This window comes from Mixophyes fleayi, chromosome 11, assembly GCF_038048845.1.
Source record: "Mixophyes fleayi isolate aMixFle1 chromosome 11, aMixFle1.hap1, whole genome shotgun sequence".
NCBI classification, from domain to species: Eukaryota; Metazoa; Chordata; class Amphibia; order Anura; family Limnodynastidae; genus Mixophyes; species Mixophyes fleayi.
This window is the reverse complement of record NC_134412.1, coordinates 14822266-14845395: the sequence shown is the minus strand read 5'-3', so window position 1 is coordinate 14845395 and position 23130 is coordinate 14822266. Positions and strand designations below refer to the sequence as shown.

The following is a 23130-nucleotide window of genomic DNA, read 5'->3' as shown; positions in this document are numbered from 1 at the left end:
AGCGGCCCCCCAACCTGGGGTCGGGCCATGCACCGTGAAGCCCTCTAATCCTGCACTTGCTTTTACACCTCCGCTCCGAGGAGAGCAAAGAGGTAGACTCGGAAGTTGGAATGGTACCCAGCAGAGACAGAAAATAATTTTGTATTTTGCGTTGGTGGGGTGCCCTGGAAGTGTGATATCCTCCTGCCATGCTTACTGCATAGGCAAATCGAGGGGGGTTTCCTAGTGCTTGGAAATCCCCCCCCCCCCCCCCCCCCCCCCCCCCTCACAGCCTAGGGTACTGTATGCTTGAGGTGGCTGGACCCTGCCCCGGGACCAGCCAATTTGCAGTTTGTTTGCAGGTCATTTCTGTCTGCACTGTTCACAGCCATCTCTCTCCAACAAGTATTGAAAGCAGCAAGAACAGGTAGGAGAGAGCAGGACAGTCCGTCGACTGTTCTGACGCACTCAATCAGGACTTTGTCCTGATTGTAAGGACAGTTGGGAGGTATGTCCCACTTCACAGGGCTCTGCTCGAAAAGGGAGAGCTGTGTGCCCCTAACAGTAGTGTACGCAGCATTGCCTGTGTATATGACGGGGATAGGAAGAGTTGGAAAGCAGCCAAGCACTGTCTAAAATTATAGCCACGCCCGAAGCATTCTGGCCACACCCACTGGTGGTGTGACATAGAAACCCCTCTCTACAAATCTGGCGTTTGCCCCTGTACTGCGTTACGCTGCCACTGTGCCTTTAGCAGCAGAGGATAGGCACACACGCTGTCCCCAGCACCTACTATATATCGATTTTTCAGTAACACACAACAAAATTGGGTGATCCTATTACTGCCACCTCTTGATACAATGGATGAAGGCCCTCGGGCCACTGGTGAACTGATTTCTTAAGTCGCGATTCTCAAATTTGTTTCAAATTGGCTTTGATGTTCGGAAACTTTTGATACCTTTTTTTAGAACTTTTTAAATAGACTAAAAAGTTTTGAGCTAAATTCCAACACGGGTTCAGCACTGAGGCAGGTTGAGCACGTCCAACCTTAAATAACTTGTACGGTTTTTTGTGCAAATGGCACACTAGCACTTAACCAGGGTAATATTCATCATTGATTTTTACAACCAAAAAATGCAATAAAATGGAACCTTCTCATCTTGAAACACTTCGTGGTCTAATTTAACGTCTATTGTTTTAACCTTGACCTACGACCTTTGACCTGTGGCTGTCAAACCCAAACTGAATCGGCCCAGACATCATGATCATACCGAGGGGAAAAAGTTCAAGGTTAAAAATTTCACTCAAATTTCTAACCGGTTGAAATAATTTAAAGTGCTATATCCGTAAAAGAAAAAACCCTCTAAGATTACTACTAATATCTAGCACTTTAATGGCAATATAGACTTATCTTGAATCTTGGGTAGTTTGCCCCCTTTTAAGGTGCCCCCCACCTACATACTGGCAGCAACTGAACTGCTCGCTATAATCATCATCATTTATTTTTATAGCGCCAACATATTCCGTAGCGCTTATAATGCAGCCTCTCTATTCGCTAGGAACCAGTGACCACACTGACGTGCTTTGTGCCTGTGAATTCTTGATTATTGGTTAAGCTTAGAAAATGCCGACCTCCTATATGTTAGAACCAGTTGCCCCTTAAAGAAACGTAGCTTAGAAAAAGCTTTCTCTTGCCTACTTTAATATAACCTCAGCCGCTGTCTATAAAGCTATATTCATTTCTGCAGTTCACACACAAATCCCAGAACACAATGCCAACTTTTTTTTTTTAAAACCTTAACGGTGTTGAGAGATTCTTACCAAACCCGTTGCCCGTCTGCCTGACTCCTCCTAAGTGTGTACAGCAGTTGGATGTTTACGCTATGTGTCTAAACAGGTGTACAACGCTGTGTGGGTGTCTTGTGAGCGAATCAATAGAGCATTTTGTTACACAACATATGCTAGCTCTCTCTCTCTCTCGCTTACTTTTCTTCTAATGCTACATTTAGAAGACAAATTCCCAACACCTACTACACTACTGTCCAGGTCTTCTCCAGGAAGAGAGAGCAGGTTACACACGTAGCTTCACTTTTCACTCTGGAATTTCTTTTTACAATAAGATTGTGTTCCTACCTGGACTCTTGTAATAAGAGGGAGCTTAAAGAATTGGGCAATTCCAGAATGCTGTTTGTCATCTTGTTGTCGGCGAAAGTCTCCATGTTGGCATTCCGGGGAAGACTGACTGTGCAGGAAATACAGATACACAGTAGATGAAGGTAGTTGTGCAGAAGAATAACGACTATTTGTATTATTTACACTATTTATAACTCATAATGCTGAAGTAACTGAACATGTTACAATATTAACCTAATGTGATGTATCTTTAAGACTTCTTATTTAGTGCACCTGTAGATATGAAACATCAGAGAGTTTGGTTTAATGATTTTCTGCTTATTTAATGCCTTATATGTGTCGCAACGTTTATGACATATGTGTTGTTGTTTTTCTTTTAGCTTCTGTGCTTTTCAGCCATGTCTTCATTATCAAAGACAGAGTTGTTTATTTTCGTTTCCATGGGGTATGGTTCTCTGTATAAATCAGTATGATGATAGAAATACATGGCTTGAGACACTCAAGGAAGCTAGAAAGATAATGTATTAACTAGAAGCCGAGCACAATTTCTCCTCTACATCCGTACAATGGTTACATGGTTTTTTAATGTTTGCACAAGCTCAGTGGGTCATTTTGGGACACTAAGTTAATTCCTAATAATGAAGGAGAACTGGTAATAACACAAAACATCAACTAATAGTTTCTAAAATGTAACAACTCTTTTTATTGATTAAGGAAAAAGGATTTTGGGTTTGTCAGCTTGTTTCTTGTATGGTGAAACTTGTGCCCAGCAGAGCGTTAAATGTGTAATGAGGTTCCTAGTGGGTGGAGCTTGTTAACAGTGTTTCCCACTCTGCTTTCCCTGCAGGTGGAGATGGAGGTGGCTCTGCTGGAAGGGGAGCTGAGAACAGAGAGGAAGGAGATGGAGAACGATGAGGAAATGATCCGTGTATTCCATGAGCAGCTCGGGGAGACAGAGAGGAAGTGGCAGGAAGAGAGAAACAAGGTAAAAACTGGGCTTAATTTGTTCTGGGAGCATTGCGGATTTATCAAAGCCGTGTGCTTCACTTAATGCGTTTAATGCAAGTGAAACGCATTAGTCAGTGACCCCCGAAACGCGAGGAGCACAACTGCATCTCAAACCCGTTCGAGCTTGCGTTTTTAATTCCAAAAATGTTGTACAAATACTAGCATGCTGGTAATTGTAATTCCATAGTAGCTGGTGAGCCAGAAGTTGCCTACCTATGATGTAGGGTATACATGGTGCAGACATACTGTCTGGTGCATTATGGGTAGTACAAATATTATATTCTAGTATATAAAGCTTTAGTGCTTCATCTTGTCCCTGCAGGATAAGCTGCAGCTGCAGAACGAGAAGAAGAAAGTGAAGGATCTGGAGCAGAAGATATCGGAGTGTCGCGCACAGCTGGATAACCAGCCGGAGAGTTTGCGGGAGCAGCTTAGGAAGCGAATTCAGGAGGTGAGCGGAGATGCCAGCCTGGTGCTTCCATAACACGCCAAGCAGAGGCCAAGTTGAACTTCTGTACGATTCTATTCTAGAAGAAGATTCTGTGTGTGACGGCGGGTTTATCAGAGTATGGTTCTTCTCTAGAGCAGAGCTGTATTTGGGATGGTTGTAGTGTACAGTGTATTTTTAGTTATTATTAACTGTTTTTATGTAGTTCCTACATATTACTCATTTCTATACAGCGAATATGTAATCCTTCACGTCAGTACCTGCTCCAATGGTACTTGCAATTTTTATTGCCCTCAAGCAGAGACGCACACACTAGGGCTTATTTTGTCAGAAGCCACTTTTGTGACCCTTATGTTTTTGGAGTATACAGTGCATTTCTAGATGAATATTCAATGAGTGAGGGATTTATCAGTGTACGTTTTTTGTCTAGATGAAGATACGGTGCCAGGGGTATATCCGTGTATGGATCGTGTCTAGATGAAGATTTGTTGTGTAATGAGGTTATCGGTGTATGGTGTTCTCTTGGTGAAGGTTCGGAGTGTTGATGGGTTTATCAATGGAGGATTCTAATGTAGATGAAGATTCGGCGTATGAGGGGTTTACTACTGTAAAACCATCATTCAGATGATGGTTCCTAGTGGGAGGGGCTTACGAATGTAAGTGACGGTATTGTGTATAAGGTGATTACGGTTCAATTCTAGATGAAGGTTCTGTGTGGGAGAGGAGTTTACCATGTATGTTTCCTCGCTAGATAAAAGTTCTGTGTGAGCTGGGTTTATCATTGTACAGTCCCTTTAAATGACGGTTCCGCATGGGAGGGGCTTATTGATGCACCATTCCCTTCTAGATGACAGAGTCGATGGAGAGCACTGTGAAATCCTTTGAAGATTTGGAGTTCCAGCAGCTGGAGAGGGAAAGCAGCCGAGAGGAGGAGAGAGAGGCCTCACTGAGACAGATCTCACAGAACATATCTCAAAAGCAAAATGAACTGAACAAAAGGAAGGTGAGATTACATCATAAAAAGCGTCCACTGTTCATAGATATGTAAAAGTTCTCAGTTGTCCTATTCATACAGCAGACGGCTCATATATAATCTCCGGTGAGGATGTGAACTGAAATCTACTATTTGCATTAGTGACTTTGCTGTAGTTTAGGATAGGATAACGATTGAGGTCACTTAATATAATAATTTTGTTTCTCCTTTGCATGTTTACTAAACCAGATCTAAAAGGCTGTTTAGTATCAGTCTTAAGACTTGTAAAACATTCATTTTTTTCAGGATAAAGTTCTGCGCTTGGAGGAGCAAGTACGACGTGCAGAGGAACAGGCTCAGACGGAGAGGCTGAGAATCCAGGAGGAGAACACCCGGGTCTTCCAGTCTTTGAATAAGGTATATCTACAATAGAGCGACAGTAAACCAGATATACATCTGCCTGTGCATACACAATGGGGGTCTTGACTCGGAGTCTTGTATTCAGTGTGAACAATTTCTAGGCTTCATGCGGAGATGGTGCGTATGGGCTTACGTTGAGCGGATGACCCAGGCCTCTCATGTCAAGCATCACATAAAATACAGTCAAACTAATTATCAACCACAAAACACACAACTGCAGAGAAAACGTGTGTTACCCCCGTCCCCCCCTCGTTGCTCCTGAGCCTTTCTGTAACTTCATGGTAGGTGGGCTGTGATGTTCTTCTGAGAATAGAAAGCGTAAAATGGATTTTAAATGCTACATTAAAATTGTCAGGACTCAGCAATCCCATTTCACTTTAATCCGACAAACAAAGAATGAATGGGAGAAGGCTTAGTGCCGGATGACTAAGTGAGCGTATCACACCCAACATATACAGAGCTGGAGAATATCAGCCAGGAAGACAGGTTCTCCAGAAATCATGGTACTTAAGCGTCATAGAGCTCTGTGTTGGAAACGACTCTCGTGTATTAAAGAATAACTCCAAACATGTTCTAGATTCCACCCCCTGCCACAGAGTGAGCTTTTTAAATAATACTAGGCCCCTAATTAATGGGGTGATTGTTGATGGGGGAGACTTTGGTGGGGTGTTTCTTTTCGATTTCACTGTAAGCAGTGCCGCCTTCAGGCTATTATATGGTACTGTAACTCCTCTATCCGTCATTACTTTTAAATGACTTAATGTAAACTTGCATTCATCAGCAGACCCGAAACATAGCGCAGTTAATTTTCTTACTTCAAAAGAAAAACACAATAAATATAAATTCGGAAGAATTCCATACCTCCCTTCTGTAGTTTTCGTGGGCAATTTTGGGGAAGTAATTTGTTTGCTACGTTTAGTATACAAGAATCTCCGGGACGTGTTAGTGAAATGTCATGTGTCATTTTTGTGGTGTGTAGATCATATACCTCTTATAACTGACTTTATACTGGACTCCATGTGATGGGTGAATTCAATTGTTTGCCGGAGCTGAAAAGTTGTGAAACGCGTAGTGATACGTTTGAAACGCTGGTATTGTAGAGAGAGTGTAACAATGGTAGTGAATTGATTTCCTTGTTTTCAGGAGAAAGATCGCTTGCATGCTATTAATGCATTGTGTGAGAAGGACTCTGAGCAACAGGAGGGGAAGGGGAGCTCCCCAAAAAAGGTGAGAACAAAAAGAAGATATTATTTTTGCTTCGTATAAGGAAACTTTACACCCCACAATCTGATTTATGTCATGACATGTCTCATTCTGTCTCCTCCTTCCCAATCTCTCCTATGGCTGTCTCTTTCCCCCTCTCCCCCTCTGCACCATTATTTGTGATAAATATATATTTATGGCAGTAATCACTATTGACTTATTGTCTTATGATTGTGCATGCCTATATTTATTTATTCACGTTCCTGTCTAATTACGGGAAAGAGAACCAAAGAGTGCCACTGCTCCCTAGTGGTGGATATCTCTATATATTTAACTTTCTTTTTTGGCACATTTTTTTTATGTGAATGTGGAATTTTTTTCCATTACACTTTATGTTCATTTAAACCATCATGTGCCACTTTGCTGATTTTAGAAGGGTGAGATAGAGTGCAATGCATCGTCTCACTCTCAGTAGCTTGTAGCACCTGCTGGTCGTGAGGAGGAACTGCACCCATTATTGCATCTGTAATGTCAAATGCTAAAATATATATATATGTGTATTTATTATATATACACACTGCAATGTATGCATGGGTAAAATGCTCCCGTTTATAATATACCATTGAATTCATGATGTGTATTCTGCAGAATACAGTCTTTTAGCAAGCTGAACATGTAACTTAGCCATATATACGTTGATTTGGATAATTGATTTTATAGTTGGACGATTGCATTTGCTTCCATATTTTATTATTTTAATGTTCAGCACTAAATTATTATGCAAGTGAACCTATATCCATTTAAACACACTGGCAGTCTGTCTTCAAGTCCTGACCAATTGTAGAGCGCTACGGAATTTGTTGGTGCTATATAAATAAAAGTTGATTACTTGTATTTGATTCTTCTCATGTCCTGCTCCGAATCGTCCCCTAGGGGCTCCAGAGAACCTCAAGCCTGCCCAAGAGAAGGGGCAGTTCTCCGTTTGTCCGGCATTCTGATCGCCCATTGTCTCTCCATGGCAACAGTGAGTGATCACACCTTTACCGCTGAGTTCCCAAAATATATTTCTTTTTAGTGCTTCATATTTTAAGTGCTTATCTTTTTTATAAATGGCATCCTTTATTAAGGCAACATGTACTGGGAAGCAGTGACAACACTGAGGTATGGTATCACTGACAATTAATGGGCTGCAGTCTCTTGTGATTGGTTCAGTGCATAAAAATGGCCGCCTCCATGGTGTGTGAGCAAAACCTTAATGTAAAATATACTTCAAGACCTAGGCGACATTTGTGAAGGTATACTTCATGTAATGAGTACGAGTTTTATATTCCATCTCAGCTGAGCCACGTTTCACACTGGTTCCAGCTAAATAGAGGAAATAATCCTAAAATTTTAGGTTTCACATCTGGGATGAACACAAGAGAATCAACATATCTGCTTTCTAAAGGTGGTGACACCATTCTTTATCAGGCTTTTAAATTATGGGATATAACTAGAGATGCTCACTGACCCCCGTGAACTTGTTTTGGTTTTGGATTTGGATTAGCTTCGTGTTTTGGTTTTGGCAAACTCCTAAAATATGCTAAAATCACATATATTTGCTCTTTTTTTTTTTTATTTTGTTCCTACATTATTATTACCCTCAAGAACACTAAATTCAAGTCATTTGCAGTCAATTTTGACCACCTCACAGATCACAATATTATTTTCATACACTTTCGGACAAAGACTGTAGCGACCTGGCTGGATGGTGTTACGAGCTGCGGCGGTGCCCAGCCGCCGCGACTCTCCTACCTGCGTCCCGGCCGTCGCTATGGCGACCGGGACGTCACTTCCGCCTGTGACCCGGCCATTGCCGGGACAACGGAGGGATGCTTCAGCGCTGCGTCCCGGCAATGAGAAGCCGGGCGCATGCGCCCATCAATATTACTAGCCTGCGGCTAATAAATTTAGATTCAGGGGGGCTGGGTATTATCAGAGCCAGGATCTGATTGGCTGTCCTCACTATTTAAGGCAATGAGGTCTGCTACCTCATTGCCGGTTATAGCTTCTGTGCTCCAGTCTGCTGACCTGCTTGTTCCTGTTCCTGTATCCTGATACTGCTACTGATTTCCCGTGTATGACCCCTGGCTTAGATTCCGGGTTGTGTTGTGCCGGCTGGAGGGGTTCCTAACAGATGGTAAGCGACAGAGCAATGACACAAACACACGGCAGTTCCTAGCACATCTAGGACACATTGGCACACAGCAGTGGCAGAAAAAAAAAAAATGGTGCAAGATGGAGGTGACCTTGGGCCTGACCTCCCTCCCACCCACCGTTATGTTGGATCTTAAAAAGGAACCCAAAAATCGCGAGATCTGACGACGTAACAATGACGTTTTGCTTCGTTTTCAAATTCGAAAAAGCGCGATGGTACCGAGTCGTCTCGGCTTGGTACTCAGATCTGCTAAGTTCGGGTATATTCGGTTCTCGGGAAACAGAGCCTGAGCATCTCTGGGTATAACCAAATTCATACTGATTGAGAAACACATTAGTCCTTTATACTACTCTTTGAAATAATCTTAAATAAAGAGAACGTGAATCCTTTCACGATTTGGAAGATTGGAAAAGGTTGGGACTTGGGTAATAAATTTATTCTCCTGTTCTAAAATCCTTTAAACAACTGAAATTAAAATTCCCCATTCTTCACCGCTACTTTTACAGATACCTTCACATTTGATGGCATCTGCTAACTGTTTATATAAGATGAACATGTTGCACTTTGTACTTTTGTATTTGTTTTATCTACGACAATAATAAACGTTGTGTTGACATTTTGGGTGGGTGTAACAATGTTCTTGCTATAATATATAACACACTATTATTATGTATGATGATCTCCATATGCACAGTCCATAACAATGTGTTATTTTATATATAGATAATATATATAACATGGATTTTTGTTGGTGTTGCAGCGTGTTTGGAAAGTGCCGGTCTAGCACTACACCTCGCCGTTTCCTCCTGCAGCTCCGGTGGTCAGATCGCCTTGGCCATCAGCCCCAATCTCCAGATAGCTCGGAGCCGGAACGGACAAGGCGAGGACAGACGATCTAGTGGAGGAAGAGTTCCGAACAGTCTGCCCAGACTACCGCTGACATACGGGTAATCCTGACGTACTGGCACGTTCCCCCTATCTGACCTTAAGTGGGAAACACTTTGTTAAAGGACATGTAAACCTCTTCTCCCCAAATCAGTAGAAAGGGGGGAGGGCATTAATCATTCAGTTAGTGATTGACACAAGTGGGGCCAGTAGAGGTGAAATAGAAAATTAAATCCGTTTCGAGGCATCTGGGGTGATTATCCCGAATGATAGGGGTCTCTGACATCGTACCTCCTGCTGTTCTGATGGTTTGGAGGTGGGGGAGCCATTTGCCATTAAATATTCCATATCGAACCATGGCTACTATACTTTTTATGGTGTTTCCTTTGTCTTATACTGCTGAAATAATAAGTATGTGTTTGTCCTCTAAAATATATAATAGTAACAGTACTGATAATAGCCTGTGTTCAAGAGGCAGTGTATACTGTGTACTGTTCTCTCCTATTTACCATTTTTATTTGTCTATTCTTAATGCCTCTGCAGCTTTAGGGGGATGGGGGATGGAGGGGGGGGGGGTAGTGTAACGAAAAAGGTACATGTCATATTTCACAAGTATATTTGTATACGGTACCTCTCTTTTAATGACCTTATTTGTTCCTTGTCCGCAGACCCCTACCCAACATAGCGGAGATAGAACGTCAGCTGCGTGAGGCCCTGGCAGAAAAAGAGCGCCTCCTGAAGGCCAGAGTGAGTAAAGATTATTTTAAAAACTTAAACCCCCCCCCCCCCCCCAAAAAAAAACCCCCACAAACAAGAGAGGCGGCCATATTGTTGAAGTTTACAGCTTACTAGGAGACGGTGATATTACTGAGGCAGCCATTTTTATGAGACTTGAGTCTGTTAATTCAGCCTCAAATAGTAACTCCAAAAGATTATTGTAAACCTGTAAGCACAATACATGTCTATGATGCACCAAAGTGACATGAAATAGAGAAGGGAAAGGGTCAGGCAGATCTTAGTACACATAATTGTCTTTGGGTGCTGTATTATGCAATAATTAAGCAAAGTGTGTTGTAATCTGTCATGTACCGGGGATGTATTCCCACACGCCACTTTACTACTGGACTATACTCCATATTTAGTACTGGCGCCCACACATGGCTCCCTAGTTGCTTGATGCAGCTCTGCGTGTTATTGTGACGTGACACTTGCATTAATCCATCCCTGCATAGCTGATTTTACAGTCCACCATGACCCAACTCCATTCATTCAGCACTACGGAGTGATGATCTGTAACTCAGCCTGCTGGCCTGGCTGTCACATGACTGTCACATGACTGTCATGCAATTGCTTCTGCTTTTTAAAGGCGAGCCACAATCTCCTTCCTCTCAGACTGTGCTGCCACGTCTGGGAGCTCCACAGACCAGGTATAGAGGATCTGTCAGCGTGTGTGTGTGTGTGTGTGTGTTTGTGTGTACTCATACAATGAGGCTTCATTGCTAGGTGTAGGGGACCTGTGCATATATTATATTAGTATTTTCTATATGCGATTTGGAGAAATTAAGTTTTATAGTGTGACTTTAGGTGTCTTAGTGGAACTGTCCCTTGTTACCGACAAGCTCTTTTTTACGGAGAGTTGACAAACAAGTTTCTCATGTTTGCTTGAGCTCAGCAAACAGAGATTGCTCAGTAATGTAGAGAGGAGGTTGATGTATTCGTTATCTGGATCCATAGATTTTGACGAACGTTATAGTTTAATTTTTTTTTTTTACAACAGGAGGGGGGGGGGGGGGGAGTGGTGGCAATTATCAGTCAAGCAGAATGATCAGTGGATGTAATACTGTATTGTATTACTTCTTAGTATTGTTTTTACATCAGCATTGTTGCAGTCTTATTCCCAATGCATGGCGATAAGTTTCGTCTTTCTTTTTAAACTACTAGTATACTTCTGAGCCTGTCTCCTCCTCATTTGCTTAGGCTGGGTACACACTACGGAAATTTTCTCCCGCGGCGATATTGTTAGCAATTGTACCAAAGAGGGAAAGTCCCGATCAGCAGCCGATTCCTGTGTACACACTATACACGTTTTACACGATTTACCTTCAGATCTGTGCTCTTCATCTGTCATAACCATCTCTGCTGAAAAGATGGTGACTGTGCACACTCCATAGAGGTCTATGGACACTGCCGGTCGTGAGTGCCTACACACTGCAGAAATTGAACAACATTGTTCCTTCGTTTATAGAGATTTTTAGTTTAAAAAATCAAATCAAACGCTACGATGTTGTTTGGACCAAAAATAATTCATCGTTGGAGTATGAGCTAATGCGATATCTGGCCGAATGGTCTTTTATCGTGTGATTAGCCTGATAGTTGTCTGAAAAACCTGAAGTGTGTACCCAGTCTTAGGGAAGCCAATGACATTATGTAAGAAATACAGACACGGAAAAGCAGAGAGATCAAACCGAGTTACTTCACTTCTGCTTTGCAGCGCGGCCATACTGCGTAATGTTTACAAATGTACTGCAGCGACCTGGCTGGATGGTAAGTGACAGAGCAATGACACAAACACACGGCGGTTCCTAGCACATCTAGGACACATTGGCACACAGCAGTGGCAGAAAAGAAAAGTGGTGCAAGAGGGAATTGTCCTTGGGTCCGCCTTCCCTCCCACCCACCGTTATGTTGGATCTGAAAAAGGAATCCAAAAATCGCGAGATCCGACAACGTAATGATGAGGTTTTGCCTCATTTTCAATTTTGAAAAAGCGCAGAAGTACCGAGCCGGCTCCACTTGGTACTCGGATCTGCTAAGTTTGAGTGTGTTCGGTTCTCGGGGAACCGAGCCTGAGCATCTCTAGTTAATACGTCTCTCACTCCAGCCGACTAATGCAGATTATTATGAAATGTGCTGACCCAGGGGAAGCTGTTTGGTTTTGTCTGTTTGTTTGTTGAGTTTATATTTCTGCATTTTTTTATTTTTTTCACCAAGGGTTTTCTATCTGTTGTTTTGAGGTGTTGCCAACACTGCTTTATAGATATAATTGTATCCATTGATCTTCTCCGCAGGTTTAAAACGTTTCTTTTGTAATCAAATTATTTAACTCCCCTCTACAAGCACACAAACCTACACACATCAGGGTCAGTTCAGGCATATGCCAATTGATTTGCCAAGACATGTGAGAAAACCCACAACCTAAAGATATACATACAACTTTGCACTGAGAGGAAGGGGTTAATGAAGAAGTTTAGTGTGAAAGCAGTCGTTGGCATTGCATTTTTTTAAGTGACCGCGGACCCACAAACAGGCTCCACATATTGGTTGTCCCCTGCCACATATTAAGAATATACACAAGTGGTTTCTCAAGCTGCGTTCCTACCGTAAAGTATCCATGTATTTGTGCCTACCTTTATTTCCGTTTTATTTGTGTTATGTCCTGTTTTCCCCACTGTCAGGCGCTGTGGAGCACTGTGGCACCTTAAAAATCTACCACCTTAATATTATTAATAGGTGTGCAAGTGTCACACAACAGTGTAATCTGCTGTATCCTGCACAGGTTATATCACTAAACCACGGATGTTTTATTTTTCTTGTTTGCAGCCTTTTTATATCATATATTGTTTATTTTAAATACTAAAATACTGTCACCTGCTGCCCGGTACTAGAAAATGCCCCAGATTAATGTTAAACCTACAAGATATTAATTCATTAGCCAGAACAGTACAATCCCATTTCGGATCCAATATTAATTATAAACCACCCTGTCGATGGAAAACGCTGAAAGTTAATATATAACCTTTAATAATGACTGAATAATCGAAGTTTAATCCAGTGTTCATTTTAAGCACAATTTTTTTATTATACGTTCCTGAAAATCCTTTCTCTTGCTGTTATTCCAGGAGGAGAGGAGGGCAGCTAGAGAAACTCCCAAACGTCCGGAAACGGAGCAGAGTCCCGCGAAAGAAGAAGCGATTGTCCCCATCCCATCCGCGGTGCAGCCGCTTGTACCGGAGACTACCCCGGAGCCTGTAAGTTACATAGGACATGTGAAGGCTTTATCACATGACACTGTTCTACACAGCAACCATTCAGCTAGTAGTACTTATTACCATAACTTGCTCACCGCTAATATCTGATTGGCTGATTTATATTCACTCTTTGCTGCATGTTATTAAGAGGCATAATGGGGTAATTTTATGACATTGAGGGTGGTCCTAGTAATACGTTTATTTTGTGCACAGGTACCGGTCCCCTCCATGTCTTCCGCGCCGCAGCCGCCCTTTGACCTCAGGTCTTACCTGGAGGCGTCGGGGCACAGCGTGGAGACCTGCTCACACGTGAGGGTCAGCGCGGTGTGCTGCAAAGGTTACCTGGTGAAGATGGGCGGGCGGATAAAAACCTGGAAGAAACGCTGGTTTGTGTTTGACAGACAGAAGCGGAGGCTGGCCTACTATGCAGGTACCTAGCACACAATGACATACAGCTTAATATAAATATATATATATATAATCTCGTCTTATTCACTCTCTGATCATCTCCCGCTTGGACTACTGTAACCTCCTCCTCACTGGCCTCCCCCAATCTCATCTCGCTCCCCTTCGATCTGTACTTAACGCAGCCGCTAGGCTTATCTTATCCTTTCTCGCCGATCCTCGTCTGTCTCCCCCCTCTACCAATCCCTTCACTGGCTCCCCTTGCCCTACAGAATCCTCTTCAAGCTCCTCACTCTTACATACAAGGCCCTCGCCAACTCCACTGCACCCTACATCTCCACCCTCCTCTCTATTCATGCTCCATCCCGTCCCCTCCGATCTGCCAATGACCGTCGCCTCTTTTCCCCCCTTATCACCTGCTCCCAATGTGCATATCCAAGACTTCGCCCGCGCTGCCCCCCTCCACTGGAACAAGCTCCCTCCCTCCATCAGAACTTCCCCTAATCTGTCCAGTTTCAAACGGGCTTTAAAAACCCACCTTTTTCTTAAAGCCTTCCAGTCTCCCACTTAACTTCATACTTTTTCTTCTGACTCTTCCCCTTCATTCTCCTTCCCTTATCCTTATCATCCGTTCCTCCTTCTCTCCCTCTCTCCCCTGTGTCTCTGTCTGTCTACCCCACCCCTTATATTGTACGCTCCTTTGAGCAGGGTCATCTCTCCTCAATGTCTTCACCACTTTTAACTCTGCTCTCCAGCTACTTAGCCCTCCTCCTCGAGGACCCTCTTCCCCCTGTCCCCTCTCGCTCCGTCCTCTCCCCTCTGGGGGTTTCCCTGTCATCCGTGCCCTCCCTCTTGGGATCCGTCGTATGCGGACCTTCCCCTCTCCCCTCCCCCCCTCTCTAGCTGTGGTTTGAGCTCACTGAGTTACTATGCTTATTGTTTACTGTACTGTGCTGTCTCACCTCGTATTGTAATCTCATTTGTCCCTGTACGGCGCAACGGACACCTAGTGGCGCCCTTTAAATAAAAATATATATATATATATATATATATATATATATATATATATATATATATATATATATATATATATATATATATATATATTAGAATGTACACACATACAGCGTTTTCCTCGTTGGCGCTTTCCACGAGGGCCCCATGGAGGCTTGTGATACTTTTATTAGTGAGTTTGAGCTTGCCCAGGACTCAGAGGTGACCTATAATATAATTTAGACCAGGCTTCGTCAACCTATGTCTCTCTCTAACTGTGGTACTATAAGTCCCAGCATAACTCTTGCACTAGATTAAAGCTAGGAAACCTGTGGCTGTAGAACTACATAGACAGGCAGGACACACTGTGACCTGTAATTTCACCTCCGTTGTAGTGAGAGGTTACTTAGGTCTGCGGTAGAGGGAACTGGTTGGGCATGCTGAAACTTCTGGTTCCACAACAGCTGGAGAGTTACAGATTCCCTACTTTGCATCTGGAGTAAGAGGCGTTTATTTTATTCCTGATTCCTGCTTGTTTCCAATGATCGGTGATATAATGACATCACTGCGCACCAGTTATAACCGATGACATCACTATTCACTCACTTTACGCTGTGTGTATTTCTGCAGACAAAGAAGAGCAGAAGTTGAAAGGGGTGATCTATTTCCAGGCCATTGAAGAGGTTTATTATGACCATCTACGCAGTGCTTCCAAGGTGAGTAACATAAATGGGACAATATTCTATATATTTCCAAACCGCTTCATTGTTAGGAACTAGAGTCTTTTCTTGGACGTAGGCTCTAAATTTGCTAGGTTTGTAGAGACATCCAACACTTGGCAGCGTGGCGTTAGATTCCTGCCCAGTACCTTAGAGGCGACGTAACAGATAATATAGATGTCTCTAATTAAATTGGTTAAGGATAATCTTGGGATTGTTCCTTGAATATAAATTACTGCTAAAATACCTGGACATGTTGGCTTATGATTTTGGCCTTATTAATAGATGTGATCTTATTTTGTTATCTTATTTCATGCCATTTATGGCAACTGTCATAATTGCTTGTTTTTCCTAAATGTGTTGTTCCCCTAATAAGTATTATATTAGGCATATTAAGTAAGTAATTTTGACTATTTTACAGTCAAACAAAGAAGTTATCCACATTTAGACAACTTCTGCTATTAAATGTAGAGATGCTCAGGCTCGGTTCCTCGAGAACCGAACACACCCGAACTTAGGGGATCTGAGAGCTGAGCTGAGCTGGCTCTGTACTGTCACGCGCCCTCGGAATTGAAAATGAGGCAAAACGTCACTGTGACGTTGTCGGATGTCGCGAGTTTTGAATCCCTTTTTAAGATCCAACATAGCGAGGGAGGGCGGACCCCCATTTTTCTTCTCTGCCACTGCTGTGTGCCAATGTGTCCTAGATGTGCTAGGAACTGCCGTGTGTTTGTGTCATTGCTCTGTCGCTTACCACCCAGCCAGGTCGCTGCAGTCTTTGTCCAAAAGTGTATGAAAATAATATTGTGACCTGTGAGGTGGTCAAAATTGACTGCAAATGAGTGGAAATTAGTCTTATTCAGGTTAATAATAATGTAGGAACAAAAAAAGAGCAAAAATATGTAATTTTAGTATTTTTCTAAAAAATCCAAAACCAAAACATACGAGGGTAGTTTTACCAAAACCAAAACACAAAGCTAATCCAGATCCAAAACCAGTTCACGGAGGTCAGTGAGCATCTCTAATTAAGTGAAAACCCAAATGTACTCCTTCAGTGTCCACCCCCTCCCCAGGCACCCGTTATAATAGCGGTAAGGGGGCGGGCACAAAGAGATCCCCACTAAGGGGTACATGGATGGCTCCCCTAAATGAAATATCCCTGAATTAATTTATTCATATTATTATTGTTATTATAAGAACTTCAAATTTTAGATTCCATATAAATCTGCATTGTTTACCACACCTTGACAGAACTAAATATACTCTATATGCTGGCAGTGTAGCGGAGTGCCACCTGTTGTTCTTGACAATCAGCCATACATTGTTCTTCAATAGACTCGCAAAACAGGAAGCTTCAAATGTATTGTATCACCAGGACGCTATGTGAAATATCTCTCGTTCTAACATGTTCCGGAATCTTGTGGTATCGTTAAAGAACGTGAGAGTAACCAACGCTTTACTTCTTACAGAGTCCACACCCCAAGCTGACGTTTTGCTTGAAGACCTTCGAACGTCTCTTCTGTATGGTGGCCCCTACCCCGGAGGCCATGAGGATCTGGATGGACGTCATGGTCACCGCTGCCGAAGAAAACATGAAGTACTGAGGCCTTTTGTGACTTGTGCCAAGAACTTGGAGAGGAACTAGGGAGACTCGGAACCAAATAGAGGAACACGGATTCATGACACAGACTTTGTTATGCAAAGATGGAACTCATGAGGGGAACGCGACCAGTTAGACAAAAGCGAAAATAAAGACAGGATGTTTATCTACAACGTGAAAGAGGTTATATGACAGTTTACCAGACGTTCCCTGGTGTCTTTAACGCATCTCTCCACATCTGCTCCTTCGTTGTCATTGAATCTGATATTTGGTTCATTCTCCGCTTCGGAACCTTGTATAAATTGGGCATCTATATCTATTTATCCCCAATGGACAATACTGACAATTTAATTCAGGTTGTTTGTAGGGGTTGTGACATACCACTGCTTGTGTGCTTTATATTGTAAATAACTGTGAATTGCTGTGACTCTACATCGCTGTAAATAATGGGAATCTGTAGCAGAGCATGGGAAGGGTTAAAGTGCATCTGTCACCGACACAAAATGGCTGCCCCCACGATGGGGCGTCAAGTGAGCTTTTTAATGTTTGATTGTGGGAAAGAGATACCATATGATACCTCTGCTGGATTATCACCAAGGTCCGGACTGTGTAATAGTGAACAGCCAATGGCATCGAGGCCTGAACAAATGTCAGCCACTAGGAGGGTGCTCAGAACCTGGAAAATAATAATAATCGGCACAATAATTACAGGTCTGTTACCTTCTAGCCTGGAGATGCTGTCACTAAGATCCGCTTCCCGGCCCCATGTCCTGCGGGGGGTGGTCTGCGCCCCGGCCCCTGTCCTGCAGGGGGGGGCAGTCTGCGCCCCGGCCCCTGTCCTGTGGGGGGGGGGGGCGGTCTGCGCCCCGGCCCCTGTCCTGCGGGGGGGCGGTCTGCGCCCCGGCCCCTGTCCTGCGGGGGGGGGGGGGGTCTGCGCCCCGCCCCCTGTCCTGTGGGGGGCGCTCTGTGTCCCGGCCCTTCTCCTGCAGACGGATATAGTTTAAGTTTGTGAAGAAACTGACAATTTATACCTGGTGTATTATACTCTTGGCTTTGGTGATACAATAAGCAACTTTCTAATTCCTGGTTTTGGACTGGGTGCTTTGTTGCACGTTATACCGAACTTAACGCTACAAACTGTAGTTTTGGTTGGCTCATAACACACTACAGGCAGCCAGTGAGATGAAACAACATCACCCAACTGGATATATGCCTACCTTTACTATTCTTGTGGGTGAGGAGATTCTGGCATTGTATAAACATGGTGTACATGATGCCACAATGCAGAAGAAGCTGCCAACAATGGATCAGTATATAAGGATATGTTTTTTTGTTTTTGCACAAAGTGCCTACTGGTCACAATTTAGTGATGGGAGAGCATGTGTTTGTGAAGGTTCGTCCTGTAATGTCAGTCTGTCTTAAGGGAGCCTAATATGTTAATCTGGCTGCACATTCTGATAACAACCAATTTTTCATCTGTGTGGCCCTAAAACAGCATTGGGGCCCCATGTCACTACTAATCAACATTGACTGGCTCACGGTTTTGCACAGGGATAGATGTGGTCAGTAGCTGACAGCTATCAGCTTTGCTGTATTTTCCGACCATGTTAACAAGCCCCTGTGAAGCCGGAACAAGGCCTATTAAATAACATGGTGCAACTAAAACACCATGCTATAGCCCATATCAGCCAATCAGATAATTGCTTGTATCTGTCTTGTGCAGGTTAAGAAGCTCATATCTGATTGGTTGGTACAGGCTGCAGCACATTTGTGCAGTATACATCAGATTGATAAATACATTCTCATATCTTGCCATGTTTTTCAATTCAGGTTCGCTGCTCAGAGACATTGGTAAATAAGTTTTGGATCGTTCACTCCTTGCCTGCAGAGCATTGCTTTGTCTTTTTTTGTGACCGATAAAGATATTATATTTATGTAAGTTTTAAAGTGTGCCTATTGCCTATACACAATGAAGGCTATTTTGAGGACTGAATTAATATCCACTAGTTTACAGCCTCTCAATTCACTGGAAACTGTGGACAGCACTAAGGCACTGAGGTATTTTATGCCTCTTACCTCTGTAATGTTGCTAGTTCCTGGTTAACTAAATTGGTTCTGGTCATATTTGCCTACTTTTTGGATTCCTGGAGGGAGGGTCCAAGAGACAGATGCAGGATCTTGACAACGCTGCCCAATGATGCGATTTGCATCATTGTGCAGCTGGAGGCGGGGCTGTGATGCTGGAGGCGGGGCCCATTGATGCGATTTGCGTTGAATCGCTTCACCAAGACCCCGCCCACTTCAGAAGGGAAGTGAGGCCGGCCTACTCTGCCAGGTGTCCACAAACGTAGGCAAGTGTGATTCTGGTCACAAATTGGCCGCCTCCACTGTGTATAGCTGAGAGGGGTGCACAGTTTTGTATATCTGTGTTTTGCTGTCCCTCCATGCAGCGAAAGGTAGTCGTCAGTTAGAAACAGACCATTGTACATATTTGTGTTTTCTGTGGTGAACGGTGAATGTTGAAGGTTTGGACCCTTCCTCTGTTCTGCTGGTCCCAATGTTCAGGACTGGGTGTAAAATGTGTATATTCAGGGGAACATTTCTCTGGTGAAGGGGGTGGGAAGGGCATGCCTTTTATAACAAATGCCACATTTATTTTATTTATTATACTTTTAAATATAAATAAAAAAAAAACATTTTGGATTATTTCAGAAGATTCTGAGTGTTTCTTGTGCAAAAAATTGACCTATTCTTCACGAAGTAACTCTGTGTTGTACAGCCCACTGTTCCGTTTCCCTGCAGTACTAAGTTAATGTCGTCTTCTAAAGCAAGATCCTCTCTTCCTGTGTATTTTAATAGTTAGACCACTTATATATAGTTATTTCATGCTTGCCAACATTTCATTTTTTTTTTCCGGGAGCTGCTAGTAGGAGGTAGGCGTGTAGGGGGCGGGGCCCCGAAAATCGCTATTCAAACGCCGCTATTCCCGGTGAATCGCGGCGTTTGAACCGTATTCTGCCCACTTCTGGGCAGATCAGGGAGATTGCCACACTCTCTCGGGAGTCCGGGAGACTCCCGCAAAATGCGGGAGTCTCCCGGACTTTTCGGGAGAGTTGGCAAGTATGGGTTAGTCGTAGTCTGTTGTGCTGTCACAGTGTCATTGTGGCACAGTGGGCGTAAGGTGGGCAGTAATTGAGAGGTGGGTTTTTCTTTGCACAATGTATAAGATGTATTCCTATCAGCAGAGAAGTATGAGAAGCCGTTAAAAAGCAACTGATGTGGGTAAATGAATGTCAGATAACGGAAGATGTACCATGATAAAACTAAAGAGTGTGGAATTGTTAAGGATGGGGGGTTTCCACACCACGCCCGCTAGTGGGCATGACCAGCATGTATGGGGGCATGGCTATAATTTTAGACAGTGTTTGGCTGACAAATATTCTGTAAGAAGGAATAAATGGTGATTGGAAATTTATCTATGCAGGAGTGTGTTCATACGTAGCTATAATCTCTCACATGACTGAAGTATAGTGTTTGGGCCTGAGTCATTAAGGAAAGTAAGGCAAAAAAAGGAGTAAATGGTCTCTGGAACAAACCATGTTACAATGCAAGGGGTGCAAATTAGTTTATTATTTTGAACATAAGGAAAATACTGGCAGTTTTTTCATGTAGCACACAAATACTTGATAGCTTTATTTTTACACTGAAATTTAAAGTTGATCTAGGACATGCCCTACCCCAACTATAAATCTGTCCCCACCTTTTAAATTTACCGCCCCCTCCAATGCAACATGGTTTTGCCCAGGTGCAAAGTTACTCCTTTTCTATGCTTGGCTCTCCTTAATGACTCAGGCCCTTTATTTCTATGAAGAATACCTTATTAGTCGATACACTCGGCTAAAAGTCGTAACTCAGTGTTATCTCAGCCAAACGCTTCCATTCTCATACCGTCTGTGGAGGCGAGAGCAGAGCATTTAGTGAGCAGAGAACCCTATGTCTCCTGCCCTCACCAACGGAGCAGGATCATCCGCTAAACTTACTACTTATTCATTCCAAACAGCTTTGTTAGTTTTAGAATTTTATGTATCTTCTGTATACATTCCACCCATCGTGTTTTCTGCAGGGTGGCTGTGGGAGGGTCAGGGGTGTGGCCTAAGTTGTCCAATTGTTTAATTGAGAACATTGTGAGTTGTGCTTTTGTTTCTATCACGGTAGGGGCTGTTCAGAGGCGGAACTAGCGAGCTGTGGGCCCCGGTGCAGGGAAGTGGGGTAGAGCGAATTGGGGCCCAATGCTCACTAGTTCCGACCCTGTTATCTGCTGTGGAGCGGCCCCTATTACCTCCATGAGCCCTGATGCATCAATGGTAGTTCTGCCACTGTCCCGGATGTTTATATAACACCATAAACCCCTCAATACATAACTCCCCACTGTTTTGATTTAGACGGGACTGTCCCAATGTCCCTCCCAATTTTTTATGTCCTTGAATCAGGACAGGGGGATTGGCCAGTCACAATGGGAGCATGGACTATACCCCAGGGGCATGCCTAGAGCGTCTGAAGCGCTAAACCACCCATAATTGACCTCCCCTCCCCTAAAACTGCATTGCTGTAGGCAGGTGGGGAACGGGTCATATGTCCCAACATTCCGGCTCTCCGGACAATGGTGCAGACGATCTGGATTGCAGAATATCGACTCCTTAAATCAAGACTAGACTTTCCTGTCTACATGGGGAACAGTTGGGAGGTTTTGCGATTTGAGGGGACTGTACTAACCTCATCACTGTCAGCATGTTTGTCCCATGGTGTAAAGGACATCACCATGGTACAATGGCCTATACCAAAATGTGGGGGAAGCCCAACAATGGAGCTCCAGTCTCCTGGACCTCAACTTTCCTCTCAGAAGAGCAGAGCCAAGGGCCTCTTCTAAGTATACGCAGGTTCGGAGAGTCCAACGCTGCATACTAGGTTGGTGGTTTATCACTAATGCTTAATAAGAATAATATCCCTTTCACCATGCTATACACTGTGTGGTTAGTATATACGTTTCACCATAATCCCCTTGGCAGACATTTGTGGTGTCCCAAAATCTGAGTACCCTGGGGTGTATCTATATGTTTTTAATTTGTTAATTGTTAAAAGTGTTTATAAAGATTTAAAAAAAATATTTTCTTGATGGAGAAGTGACAGTTGGGAGTGGTTGGTGGTTGCCGGGAGTAACAGGAAGGAGGAGTGTGTGGCATAGCAACAAGTCCACTAACTTTGGTAATTACTGTGAACTCCCAGAAGGCAGTGGGAAGAGGAAAGTTCTAGACTTCTGAGGGAGAGAGATCCCTGTGTCTGCATAGACTGAGAGAGAAGAAGATAAGAAGTGAGCCAGAGAGGTGTGAGTAAAAAGGAAAGTACTGAAAACAAATAAGCAGTATAGAGATCTGTGACATCACACTAAACAGACTGAGCTATGTACTGAGAACAGTGTGAGAGGAGAGAAAATAGAGAGGTCTGTGAATACACACAAAAGAGACTGTGTAATACAAAAGATCATCAGTTTATTTGGCGTGAAAAAGTAATTTATGGGCCCCAACCACGTGCAGCACTTCTACTAAATTCCTGTGCACAGTTCAACCCAGGACTGAGTGTAAAATATGGTAACGTTACCAGCAGAGCCGTAACTAGGGTGGTGCGGGCGGTGCCGTCGCCCAGGGCGCAAGCCCAAAGTGGCGCAGCAGCCGCTCGCTACCTAGCTCTATATGTACATCCTTTGACTTCCGCAGTGGAACGCATGTGCGTTCCACTGACAGGAAGTTCGGCATTTGGAACGCAAACTTGCGTTCCAAATGCCTGAGCTTCCTGTCAGTGTAATGCGTTCCACTGCGGAAGTAAGTAAAAGCGCTCTCCCTGATAATTCCACAGAAGGGATGTTTGTTAGTGGTCACTGCTCATTCTGACATTGTGCGCGACATTTGGGTCTGACAGAAGCCGCAGCGTCTGGCACACACAGGTCATAAGGTGAAGGATTGTGAAGCTAATTCTGAACAATGTTCCTCATTACTTATACGTCACGCTGACATTTTGCAGCCACAAACTAGTTCTTATTAAACCATGGATTTCACTCAAATTCACATCTTATGTCTCAGCTACT

At 43.4% G+C, this 23130-nt stretch overlaps 1 protein-coding gene across 4 annotated transcripts in view; it reads left to right on the top strand.

The window, feature by feature from the left end:
• The window catches only part of PHLDB3 (pleckstrin homology like domain family B member 3), a 52585-nt gene extending 32888 nt beyond the window's left edge, over positions 1-19697 (top strand). For 3 of the 4 annotated variants that reach the window (XM_075190295.1, XM_075190293.1, XM_075190294.1), the window contains 12 exons: positions 2960-3097; positions 3443-3571; positions 4416-4571; positions 4848-4958; positions 6105-6188; positions 7098-7188; positions 9122-9308; positions 9915-9993; positions 13146-13274; positions 13488-13704; positions 15303-15388; positions 16861-19697. In XM_075190295.1, the coding sequence (XP_075046396.1) occupies positions 2960-3097; positions 3443-3571; positions 4416-4571; positions 4848-4958; positions 6105-6188; positions 7098-7188; positions 9122-9308; positions 9915-9993; positions 13146-13274; positions 13488-13704; positions 15303-15388; positions 16861-16995 (1542 nt within the window). In that variant the 3' untranslated portion in view covers positions 16996-19697. Of the gene's footprint in view, positions 1-1356; positions 2256-2959; positions 3098-3442; positions 3572-4415; positions 4572-4847; positions 4959-6104; positions 6189-7097; positions 7189-9121; positions 9309-9914; positions 9994-13145; positions 13275-13487; positions 13705-15302; positions 15389-16860 lie in introns of those variants that run through there. The other variant, XM_075190296.1, reaches the window with a different exon arrangement.
• The last annotated feature ends 3433 nt before the right edge of the window (positions 19698-23130 follow it).